Genomic DNA, 12,732 nt, shown 5'->3' on the forward strand with positions numbered 1-12,732 from the left:
CACAAATACTACTCCTACTACCAAAATCAGTCTTCCCAAATTTACCTGTTTTCTATCCGTACACTTTCTTTTTCCCAGTCTCAAAACCCTGAAATTATTTTGACTATTTCTTCTCTTCTTCCCTGACACTTAATCAGTCCCCCACATCTCAAATGTCTCCAATAAATATTTCCTCTTTCCCAGGTTACTTTTTTTTGTGATTCACTTTTGGCCATCAGATTCTGGTTGTTTTCATACCTTTGGGATCATTCCTCTTCAGCACATTTTTCCTTTCTTCAAGAACCACTGTCATCAAGTCTACCACACTTACAAAGTTCTTGAAAATCTGGTATCATTCTACTTATCAAGCTTAATTCCTACTATTCTACAGCATAAACTCTCGCTTTGATACGGACTCTCCCTTCTCCTAATCTCCCTTCAAATCCATAGCACCAACTCCTATGTTGCTTTTTGTTTACTTAGCTTCCCTAACAGGATTATCCTTCTTTTCCTTCCTTTCTTTGCTGGTTTATTCAATAAATATTTACTAAGCACTTAGTATGTTGCCAGACAGAGTAAGTCCTTGGGAAATATAGAGAAAAGACAAGGATCCCATCTTTGAGCAAGCCAACTATGTCACATCAGAGTCAAGATTCAAAGTCCAGCTCCAAGTCTTAATTCTTCTATGAAGAATTCCCTCATCATCCCAACCTACAATAATCTCTTTCCTTTGGGTTTATGACCTGTACAATGTAATTTTATAAATCACAGATCTTTGTCTCTTCTGTAAGCACAGAATTTAGACTATATATCAAATGTACAGATTTTATCTTCTGACTAAGCTATATACTTCCTACTAGGAGGAAATAGGCTTTATACCTTACTGTTTTCCAATTTCTTAAGAGATAAGTTATAATCTTTTAACTTTTACCTTGACAAACTGCTTTAAAAAAATTACCTGGTTCTCTACTTCAATCAACTCATTAAACCTACATAATCTCTATTATCTACATATTTAGCTGATATCTTTTGCCATAATCAGAAAAACTATGTAATGTAGTACAGTTCCTGGCTTTCATATATGCCAAATGTCTATCTTATGTGATTCAATCCCTAATCATCTTTTTTCAATCCTTAATCTTCTAAGCATTTGTATAATAAAGTGTGAAACAACTTGCAATATATACATACATATTTGTTCCAATTAATTATGAAGACTCAAAATAAGGGATAAGTGGATGTTCTAAATAACTTATAAACATACTTACCTTCAAAGACTGCTAACAACATGTCAGGATTAGTCTTTACATCTTGAACCGCTTGCCATGGCATTACAAATGATTCTGTGTTAACAATTCTTGAAGGATTGGCATTAGATGGATCATAAAATTTTGAAGGGAGAACATTGAATTCAATAAGATGTATGTAGGCCAGCCATGCCAAACATCGATCACTTGTTTTAAGGTACTCAGCTACTATTCCACTATTAGCTGATTTCAAAGCATTCTAGGTAAAATAAAAAAATAATCTTTGTTTTTAAAAAATAATGACTCCTATTCCTCACAAGATTCAAATGTAAAGGCAAAGAAGAACCCAAATGTCATATTTCTTTGGAGTGGTTCTTAAATACCTAAGTCAAAATATTGATAGTCAACAACTTTTTTAATGAAAAAAACTTGAGATGTCAGTATCACGTTAATTTTTACTCTGCTAAGGTTTATGATATAATTTATGAAAAAAGATTCAACTTATTTGTACATTTTAAGTGTCCTGACATTCAAAATCTAGTAAGATAAAAAGAAAACAGTAAAACAAACAAAAAAACCCACCAAACCCATAGAGGAGATTCTCAGTTTGGATTAGTTTTTTTCCCTTATTGTCTAAATATTGAAGTTTATTCTGGTGGGTACTTAACATACATTATTTTCATTTGAACCTCACAAACACTCTTAAAAACGCATTATCCCCACTAAGCAAATGAAAAAAGTCATAAACTGATTCAACTTACTAAGTGGCAAAACAAGGATTCAAATCTAAAGTCTGTGTTCTTATTAAACAATGCTAACCTATAATATTTTAGACCTTTAAAAAACTCTCTATAAAGTGTAATTAAATGCTATAATAGTTGTTTACCTGTAAAACTGCAAGTGCACTCTGGCATCTTCCAGTAAAGATGTGGAGCTGAACTCTAAACAAGAGAGCCTCTAAGAGCTGAAAGGACAGAATATCTGATGCTTCCCGCTTAGCTGCTCCCATCAGAAACTCCACCATTCTTTCACATACGTAATCCTTTTCTTCAAAGGTGCTTTCTAGGTGCAGAAACTGCCCAAAAAGGTTTCATATAATTATATTTCATAAAAATAAACTGTAAAGCTACGATTTTCCACATTTCATTATTTTATTAAATCTTCAATTTTTGCAAAAAGGATAATTATAAATATATGTATAAACCCATCTTCCTGGGGCACCTGGCTGGCTCAGTCAGTACAGCATGTGACTCTTGATCTTGGGGTCATGAGTTCAAACCCCACGTTGGGTGCAGAGCTCACTTAAAACAACAAAAACAAAAATAACCCATCTTCCAGTACTATATCCTATATTTCCCTTTCTACAAGTTGGAAAGTGGACTCAAATGAAAACTAAAATAATACAGGTATACTCTTAGAATAACCCTGAAGCAATTTCATCTCTCCTTTCCTTGAATCAACAGATAAATGGCAGTAAGATCACGGTAGATTTTCGAAAGTTTGGGTTTATGGTCACGTACAATTTGCATTGCTTAAGCGTATGACCATATACAATTTTTGAGAGTAGCATTCATATTAGATATATGTGGCAAAACAAAAGGGCCTAAGAAATTAAGAGGTCCTTTAAAGACCAAACTACTTTAAGGAAAAACATTAAACCCTATAAAGTCTTATGATGATCAATAGCATTAACTTTGGCACAAGGCTCCAGGTCAAAAATCAAACATCTTTCACTTCGATACCTGAGTTGGGAGAATAAGAGAGTGGCAAGTTCATTCAACAAGGGATACCATGTTATACAAATCTATCTGTTCTGAATTTCAGTTAGCAAGTAAATGACAGATCTGACAGCAACAGATAAGCTAAATCTTATGGTTGTTGAGTTCAGCTAGCAAAAGTTCAGATATTAATGAATATTTATTTTACAAGTGGATTAATTATAATTTTAAGTTTAAGCATGGGTAGGAAACATCCCATTGTCTCAGAAAATAAAAAGAAACCATTCTTTCACCAAATCTTTGTATCTTGGCAAAGTTCAATATTAGTATGAATTATAGATTAAGATTATTTTCCTAAGTAATGAGGACAGATAATAAAAATAACAAAATGCTTCTTGACATCCATGAAAATGTTACATAAACATAATAAATTAAAAAAAAGTTTTTTTCATGTGCTTTGCAAAAAAAAAAAAAAATTCATTTAACTTTTGTCCAAACTAAAACTGCCTATGAGTAGGTAAGCGTAAAATGTTTTAGAATGTTCATATTTTTTCCTTACCAATAGTTAACAACAACAAGAAAATTTACTTTTTCACTAAATATTTTCTTCTCGTTTATTTTAAATTTAACCCTGACCCAGGAGTGGTTTTGAGGTTACGGGACAATGAAAAGTTATTATATCTATGTGCAGATAAAGTATATAACTTAAGCTACATACCAATAATTAAGATGATCCAAAGAATTTTAAACATACACATACACACACACAGAACTATGTTATCTTTTCTACTCACAGTCCAAAAACTTTGATAATCAGGAGCATATTCAACAGCTGTTTCACACATTTCCTGCACTTCTTCCTTGGTTCCTCTTTTTGAGAACAATCTGAGGTAATGGCACCAAATTTCTGGATTGTCTTTGTTGTTTTCCAAAGCTCGAGCCAGAACATTTAAAGCAGAATCCAAGGACTCTGAACATAGCCTACATGTTTAAAACAAGAAACAAGAACTTTTTTTTTTTAATGCTTCAAAATACTCTTAAATCAGGCTGATCTAATGAGTCCATTTTGAAGTTCCATTTTCTACTGAACCTACTGAGAAGCTAGAATCACCCATGACAAAGAGAAGTAGATTAGGATTTTGAGTCACATCAGTCCAAAAAAGGTCCTGATTTCCCACAGACCTAACAATTCCTTTTTAAGTTGATATTTAGTGAGCATTTACCAGATAAAAACATAATGTTATAAAACCCCTAGATTATCAACTTCAAATGTACTTTATGTATGTCCATATTCAGCAATACTTTTTATGAGTTACACTCGTCTGGGAATGGGAAAAGTTAAACAATTCCTCCTCAAGGCCAGCTACTGCCAGCACAAAATATCAAAGCTTTCAATGTAACAGTTCTTTTCAACGGTCAAAAGCTTGCTATCTCTTGAAGAAGATAATTGTCTCTCATGATCCTATTCATAAAATAATACAGTTCTTTTGGCCTTCACTCAGTAAATGAGTCAGAAAAGAAAACACTGTTAACTTATCCCATTAACATGGAAATGACACATAAGACAAGTTAAATAAGCACTGTATTCAGGTATGTGTGATATATTAGCATTCTGTAATGCTGCCTTATGATAAAAAAGCCTTTATACCAAGTTTTAAGACAGACATTAAGATTTTTTTAAAAGATTAAATCATTTTAAATACAGTAATAAAAGGCTATTCCTAGTAATAAAAGATTATTCCTGCTAATACTATCAAAAAATAGGAGTTAGAAAATGCAATAGGTGAGAAAAATTACTATTTACCTTATTTGAAGACACATAATATAACACCACCCACGGAAAAAAGTCAGTTCATCAGAATTTAATGTTCTTACACAAGCTTTAAATCTCTAAATAAAAATTAACATAATATTTAATAAGTTGTTCTATTGTGATTTTATTATTTTAAGAGACTATCACTACTGGGGGTGCCTGGGTGGCACAGTCGGTTGAGTGGCTGACTCCTGGTTTCAGCTCAGGTTGTGATCTTGGGGTCATGAGATCAAGCCCTGTGTGGGGCTCTGTGCTCAGCTCAGAGTCTGCCTGGGATTCTCTGTCTCTCCCTCTGCTCCTCTCCCAGGTGCGCTCACACACATGCGCGCGCGCTCTCTCTCTCTCTCCAAGAATAAATAAATCTTAAAAAAAAAAAAGATACTATCACTACCTGCCTTTTAAAAAGAAAAACCAATATTCAATCCTTATACTACTCAGAATTTACTGTTTTAACTAATCCTACTTTGAAATAAGAGCCTACTAGAGTTAAAAACTGGGGCTAATTTATTACCCACACACTGAGCCACGCACACAGGCCAAGAACTAATCTTAAAGTTTTTCTAATAGCTTTTAAACAATAAAGTGCTTTTGGCTTTGGTCAAAAACAAAGGCTTCATTGATACCATGATGGAAACATGATTACCATAGACGAAACAAACTTCAAACATAAAAACATAAATGTGCAACAGATGACTCAAAGATTAGAAGTGGACCTACCCCTCATTTTGATTCAAGTACTTGTACGCAAGCTTGAGCCAAAGTTGTACATGAGAAGGATTTTCAAGCACACTTGCTTCTAAATTAGCAATGTCATCAGTCTCATTTGTAAAGTATCTGACATCATCTGGAGTGACAACTGTATCTAAAGCTGGAACATTTATTCGGTTCTCTGGCTGGAAGGCTAGAAGAAAAAGTATCATTAGCTTTATACTTTCTCTTATCCACAGACCAAGAAAAAAAACAATTGGCCTCATCTTTAAAATATTCTAAAAATCTAAAGATTCAAAATATACACAGTTCATAGCTTTAAGGTAGAGTGTCACATAATTTACAAACCAGGACACTTCTAAAAGTGAAAGGAGCATTATTAAAAAACTACACCAGGATAACAGGTATAAACTAGGATTCTGCTGGGCAAACCAGAAGTATGGTCTCTCTACTTTAAAGGTAAGTAGTATCACTTAATAATTCACATTCACTAAATAGGTAAAAAAAAAAAAAAAGAAAAAAGTTATTTATTCTCCTACATTTAGAGAAAAAGTACTACATTAATGTAAATAAACACATGGGAGCATGTATCTATTAGATATCTAATCCACAAATAGTAAACAAATTATTCAAACTTTAATAAATAATGCAAACTTACAATAACGTGTTCGACAATACAGCACTCATTCATATTTACTTTGTTCATTCATTTATTTATTCATTCTGTGAGCCTACTGCATGTCAGAAAGCAGACTCAAAAACAAAATAAACTACTACACCTGCCCTCAAGGACACAAGCCAGGCAATGGGCAATCCTCCACAATGAGGAACAGCATTAAATGCCAAAAGGCATCACTGTTCTAAAAAAAAAAAAAAAAAGAAAAACACAAAACAAAAAAAACCCCAAAAGCCCAAGCTAGTAGATACACTAAAAAATTAGTAAAGTGTTAGACAAAGATAGAACACCACAATTTAATGATTCAGGGTCTAAAATTACTTCTTACCATACTTAATTGGTCCCGTAGACTGTTCCTCATCACTACTGAAACTATTCTCTGAAATAGGTTTCCTCCAAAATTTTGGCTTCCACTTTCTTTTATCTTTGTAGGTTGTAAATGGAGGTGCTAAAGTAGACAGGAGAAGATTAGTATCTGATATAACTAGTTTTTTTAAATTTTTTATTGTTATGTTCATCACCATACATTACATCATTAGTTTTTGATGTAGTGTTCCATGATTCATTGTTTGTGCATAACACCCAGTGCTCCACGCAGAACGTGCCCTCTTTAATACCCATCACCAGGCTAACCCATTCCCCCTCCCCCCTCCCCTATAACTAGTTTTTATAGTTTTAAAGGCTACCCAAACAATACTCAAAAAGAGCTAAAATGATTCTGTTAGTCAGAAATGACATACATATATATTTTCTGCCCTAGAGAAAGAGATGTTTATTCTACCCTGTCAGCATGTTACATACATATATACATACATACATATAGACATACATATATATCTTGGAGAACATAACGCCAGAAACTTTGCTATCATAAAGAAACTACAATGTCCTTTTGTGTGTGTGTGTGTGTGTGTGTGTGTGTGTGTGTGTGTGTGTGTGAGAGAGGGAAAGAGATACTCACTATGGCCTTTACTTTCGTTGATATTGCTAACAAGGAGAACAGCCATCTGGTCCATTGACATTCGATCTTTATTTACTCCAAAAAGTTTCTCAACATATTTTTCTGTAATTAGAAGAATGTTATCTTCATTTATAAAAAGCATAAAAAACATGGATTACAGATACAAGGCTAAAGAGTACAAAGCGAAGAGTAATTTAAAAATTAAAAGGAAGTGTATGTTACTAGTCATAAGCACATATGCCTCCTAGAAGGCAAGGCCTCCATTACCTTACCTACTATGGCAAATCTTACATCATGCACACAAATTGGGCTCAAAAAAATAAAAAAAAAAAAAATTTCCTGAAACTAAACAAGTTAAGTGAAAATTAAAGTCCCAAACTAAGAATGATCACATAGATTCAGTGACTTTACAACCACTCTGGGTTATGGTTAACACTAAATTTAATACACACCAATTCCTTTACTTCCAAAATACTTGCAGTTTAAGATTTATTATTTGGCAATAGATCTGGAGAAAACTTTAACAGTATTTACTCACAATGTCACAGAAATCTATGCTTTCCATAATATCAAAGTGTATAAAGTCCTTTTTATTTCTTTGTAGAATTTGAAACCACATTCATCTTAATTTCCAATCCTTCTCTATTTTTTAAAACAATAATAAATAAAAATAGGGGTCTGTTTAAAAATCATTAATAAAATTGCCATACAAATATGTTAAAATATTCTTCTAAATAAACTGAACTATTTAGATGAGCTTTGTCCAAAGAACTTCCCACAATGATGGAATGTCATATCTGCACTATCCTATTGGTAAGCACTTACCACTAATAAGCTATTGAGCTCAAAAGCAGCTACCAAGCACCTGAAATATGGCTAATGCAACTAAGAAGAAATTTTAATTAATTTATATTTGAATAGCAAGATATGACTAGTGACTACTATATTAGAGCAAATGTGGATAAAATGCCATACGGAATGTACTGAATTATTACAACTACTTAAATACATCAACAACTTAACATAAAAATTTTTAATTGCCTACATTCAAATTTTCACCTGGAGAACAATAAGAGGTCTTTAAATACCTGCTGCAGCAGCAATTTCTTCATCCGTGCTTGTCTCTGAACAACCAATCAGAGACAGATTATATGACAGAATGTCCTGGAATAGCTGTTTTCGGCTAAGTGTATAGTCTTGTGTATGCTGCCTAAAATAAAATGACAACACAGAAAAGATAATCATGTACATACCAAAGTTAAATAACCAAGACTGCCTTTTAGATTATAAAATATTCACAAATAAAAACTACTCACCACTGACAATCATCATCATTACATGTTCCTGTTAAATCAAAACGGCAGAAACACTGATCCGGTTCTATCATATTACTATATGATACCGAGCTTAAGGGAAGTTTTTCCTTGGTTCGATAGTATGGACTAAACCTAAAGAGAAGAAAGGTGGACAGGCACATTATGCACCATAAACATTCCCCAGAAAATTACGAAATTTTTCATTTTTCTTAATTAGAATTTCTATGCCTTGAGCTTACTATTTATCTAAAAACTTAATCAAAATGAACTCTAAAAAAATAATTATCAACTCTAAAGAAACAGTTATCAATGACAGGGACAACTTTTTTATATCTAGAACACAAAAGATCTAAAACAGAAAACAACAAAAAACCCTGTATTTTAAAAGTAGTGTTTTCTGGGTGCCTGGGTGGCTCAGTTGGTTAAGCTCTTGATTTCAGCTTAGGTCATGATCTCACGGTTGTGGGATCGAGCCCTGCAGCAGGCTCCCTGCTCGGTAGGGAGTCTGCTTAAGATTCTCTCCCTCTCCCTTTGCCCTCCCCCTCCTCGTGCTCTCTTTCTCTCTTTAATAAAATCCTTGAAAGTAGTGTTTTCTTATCACACAATAAAATGTTATATAACATTGGTATTTCTTTTTAAGATTTTACTTATTCACTTGACAGAGAGAAAGAGCACAAGCAGGGGGAGCAACAGGAGAGGGAGAAGCAGGCTTCCTGCCGAGCAGGGAGCCCGATGCGGGGCTCGATCCCAGGACGCTGAGATCACAACCTGAGCTGAAGGCAGACGCTCAACCGAGCCACCCAGGTGCCCCAACATTGGTATTTCTTGCACATGTTACCAGCCAACAAAAAAAACTAGGGGAAAAGCCTATACTACCTGATAGGTGCTTTACAATTTTATGATTAAATCCTACCCGCTTAAGTCTCAGAACTTCCAGAAGTGACAACCTCCACAGTTAATCATCTGAGAATGTCTAAATCAATTTCATGAAAGCTGGCCAATGCATTACTTAAAAATTAAAACTTAAAAATTCTCATTTGACTCTAATTATGTTTCCTAAAATCCCTAACAGACCATAATCCAGAATTCTCCACAATTCCCCCAGTGACCAGAAATTAGGATTTGGTAAGAATAAACCCAGTATTAGCTAAACCTTACTTCCTGATATGGTTCAAATCTGACAAGACAATTTTATTTTCCCTAAAAGGACAAGTTCATTTCTTAGTCACCATGACACAATTATTTTTTTTCATTATCATGAAATATCCAAGGTTATACTGTCATTACGATCAAGGAGCAGTCCTGAAATTCAAGCTTATTGAATCTTTCTTTTATACCTGTAGGACTTAAAAACTAGAAGAGGACTATGGTAGGGTTTAAAAGGACACGGCTTCACTTCTGTTGTTTTACTCTGTGCTGTCACAAAATCCACATCCACAGAAATCTCCTGCAAAAGAAAACAATAATTACATAAAACAAATAAGGCTAGGGTGAATCCCAGATTTTATAAAGCATATGAAATGTTCAGTTACCTGACCATGCAAAGCCTTTTCTGTAATGCCTGTGGTGGTTTTCAAAATCAACTGTTTTAAGCTGTCAGCTTTTGAATATAATTTTTGTAATTCACCGATTTTTAACCCTAGGAAAAGTTCTGGTTTTTCCACCGTATTCTTAGTAGGTTTGTTGATACATTCTTTGTTAGGTGTATCAGTGTGCTTAAGGTTAGGTTTAGTAAAAGAATTAGACTCTAAAAATGATCTTCTTCGTTCTCTGTTTGAACCAGACAAAATCTCATCATCAACATCATTTTCCTCAGTGTCCAGACTTAATTTATCTTGGGTCAGATCATGAAGTGATGGTTGAGGTAAAGAAAATTCGGGTTCCTCTTCCACAACTGGAGCAATATTTAGTTGTTCCTTTGCTTTAAGGGCCCGGGCTTCTTTTAGCTTCTGAATTTTCAGGGCATATTCATATTCTAGCTTTTGTAATCGTCTTTTTTCCATAGCAATCAGTTCTGCTGAATGCTTCCTGGGACTTGATATTGGAGAATTGTCTAGTCTCATCATTTTGTTTGGCTGGGGGAAAAAATGATATACAAATTTTACATCACTATGATTTCAGAAATAATTTTTGGTAAGATAAATGTTATCTCTACAATACAATGCCAACATTATGAAACTAAATCACTGATGAGAATAAAATAGTTTTACAGAAGCCCCCAACAGTTATGCCAGTTAATCTATAATCTATAAAAAACAAAAGCCAAAGCCAAAACAATAACTATAAAATAAAGCTTCCAAAATTGTGGATGTCATTTAAAAACAAAGCTTTAATCTTTCTGAATATGCAGGAAAAAACTTGAGTTGTTTTACACATCTCTTGCTCTCAAAAGTATCATGAAAACTTTCTCCTTTCCAAAAATGAAATATTCCTACAAACAACTTACTCCAAGGCGATCCTGTTCCAGTTTACGTTTTCCTATTTCTTTACTAGCCACTGCCTTTGCCCGAGCAAGCTCTTCCCCATACTTTAGAGTCAAAGCTTTCTTAATGGTAACACGTTGTTGAACTTTGTGAATCTGAAAATACAGGATAATTCTGGAAATGTAAATGTAACCCTTAGGAGAGGAAATACTTTCTTAAACACAGCAGCTTTAGGGTATTCACCTGAAAATAAAAATATTCCAATATTATGTCACAATGGAAAACAGTACAAAGGTTATACATTTTGATGGCTTTGGTTTATGGTTTTGTTTTACAAAAATGTGGACCATAAAAATGTGCAGTAAACATGAGACTACAATATCTTAATGTAAAAAAAGAACATTACTTGTTCCTGAAGCTTTTTTAAAAACATTCTGTTGACACTGAGAATTTTCTCTGTTGCCTGAAGCTGTTCTGTAAGTTTTGTAATCTTTGTTTCAGCATTTCGAACAGATTCTTTCTTCTTAGCTTCTTGCTGTACGAGATTCTTTAAAACAGATTCATCTTTCATCAAGAGAATCCTAATTGAGAAATAACAAAAATTCTTATGTTTTTCTAAACTAGCAGACTAACACCATCAGAATAAAAAATTTACAAAGCAGTAGCTTGTTTTACAAAATATACTGACAGGGTGCCTGGGTGGACGGACTCTGTGCTCAGCAGGAAGTCTGCTTAAGACTTTCTCTTCCTCTCTCCCTCTGCCTCTACCCCACTGCATGCGTGCACTCTCTCAAATAAATAATCTTAAAAATACATATACTGATAACATACAGATAAGAATTTAAAAGGATGACTATTTTCATATTCACTAATCATACAGGTATTCAAATAGACATTATTACATTTTGCAAAAGCAACTATGGGTCTGACTGTTTTCTTAAAAAATCATTTAAGTCTGAGTAATGTGAATTACGGTTGAAAAACCACTACTAGATATGACTGACTCTGACCATAAGGACTCCTGAAAGATGAGGACTCAGGACGGAAAACTGCTATGTTTAACATCATTTATAATGCTCTTAATATACACACAAATAAACATCTGATAACATAATCAAGCACACTTACAAAACTCTAACTCATTTTATCTAAAGCAAGTCAAGCAAGGGGAAAAGGAAGTCTAAATTTTTAAACAATATACAGAAGTAAAGTTTGGAAATGAGAATAAAAACAGGACAAAAACATAAATTTATGGGCAGAGATTTTCATTTTCTCAACTACTGAATATTATGGTTAAAAAAAATGAAGGCTCTTTCCCAGAAGCTATCATATTTCAACAGTCACAACAACTGACATCTAGAAGGAATCATAAAGACAGAATATGTGACGGAATGAGGAAGAGAAAGACAAAGAATTTTTAAAACCTTTTCATTTTTTATTGAAGCTACTAAATAAATGGAACCTAAATGAATTTATTTTAATCTCTTTTAAAACATATACCATACCATTTCTTATTGATAATTCTGGAGATTCACGGTCACCATAGCATTTCATTTATAAAGCACATTTTTCAAATCTTTAATATCAGTAATGTCTTAACATTACTGTGTATCATATAGTTTGGATAGCAGCAGGTTTTCTTTCTTAGTGCATAAAATAATGGCATACTTTAGAAATAATAAAATGCTGAAGACATTTATAAAAACTATTTAAAAAAAATTTTTTTTTAAATTTTATTTATTTCAGAGAGAGAGAGAATGAGAGATAGCACGAGAGGGAAGCGGGTCAGAGGGAGGAGACTCCCCGCCAAGCAGGGAGCCCGATGTGGGACTCGATCCCGGGACTCCAGGATCATGACCTGAGCCGAAGGCAGTCGCTTAACCAACTGAGC

General features: G+C 33.7%; 1 protein-coding gene across 2 annotated transcripts in view; it reads right to left on the reverse strand.

The window, feature by feature from the left end:
- The window catches only part of ZFC3H1 (zinc finger C3H1-type containing), a 65,117-nt gene that overhangs the window by 25,437 nt on the left and 26,948 nt on the right, over positions 1-12,732 (reverse strand). For both annotated transcript variants that reach the window (XR_003610513.2, XM_028110789.2), the window contains exons 13-24: positions 11,248-11,422; positions 10,865-10,996; positions 9,951-10,493; positions 9,756-9,865; positions 8,419-8,550; positions 8,191-8,312; positions 7,103-7,204; positions 6,470-6,589; positions 5,475-5,658; positions 3,739-3,925; positions 2,113-2,301; positions 1,248-1,485 (exon numbers count right to left, since the gene is read on the reverse strand). Coding sequence is in view for 1 of the 2 variants with exons in the window: in XM_028110789.2 (XP_027966590.1) it covers positions 1,248-1,485; positions 2,113-2,301; positions 3,739-3,925; positions 5,475-5,658; positions 6,470-6,589; positions 7,103-7,204; positions 8,191-8,312; positions 8,419-8,550; positions 9,756-9,865; positions 9,951-10,493; positions 10,865-10,996; positions 11,248-11,422 (2,234 nt within the window). In the remaining variant the exon portion in view is untranslated. The remainder of the gene's footprint in view (positions 1-1,247; positions 1,486-2,112; positions 2,302-3,738; positions 3,926-5,474; positions 5,659-6,469; positions 6,590-7,102; positions 7,205-8,190; positions 8,313-8,418; positions 8,551-9,755; positions 9,866-9,950; positions 10,494-10,864; positions 10,997-11,247; positions 11,423-12,732) is intronic.

The sequence above is a fragment of the Eumetopias jubatus genome, unplaced genomic scaffold (genome assembly GCF_037043125.1).
Source record: "Eumetopias jubatus isolate StellerSeaLion01/CBP00866 unplaced genomic scaffold, mEumJub1_p1.0 scaffold_8, whole genome shotgun sequence".
Taxonomy (NCBI): domain Eukaryota; kingdom Metazoa; phylum Chordata; class Mammalia; order Carnivora; family Otariidae; genus Eumetopias; species Eumetopias jubatus.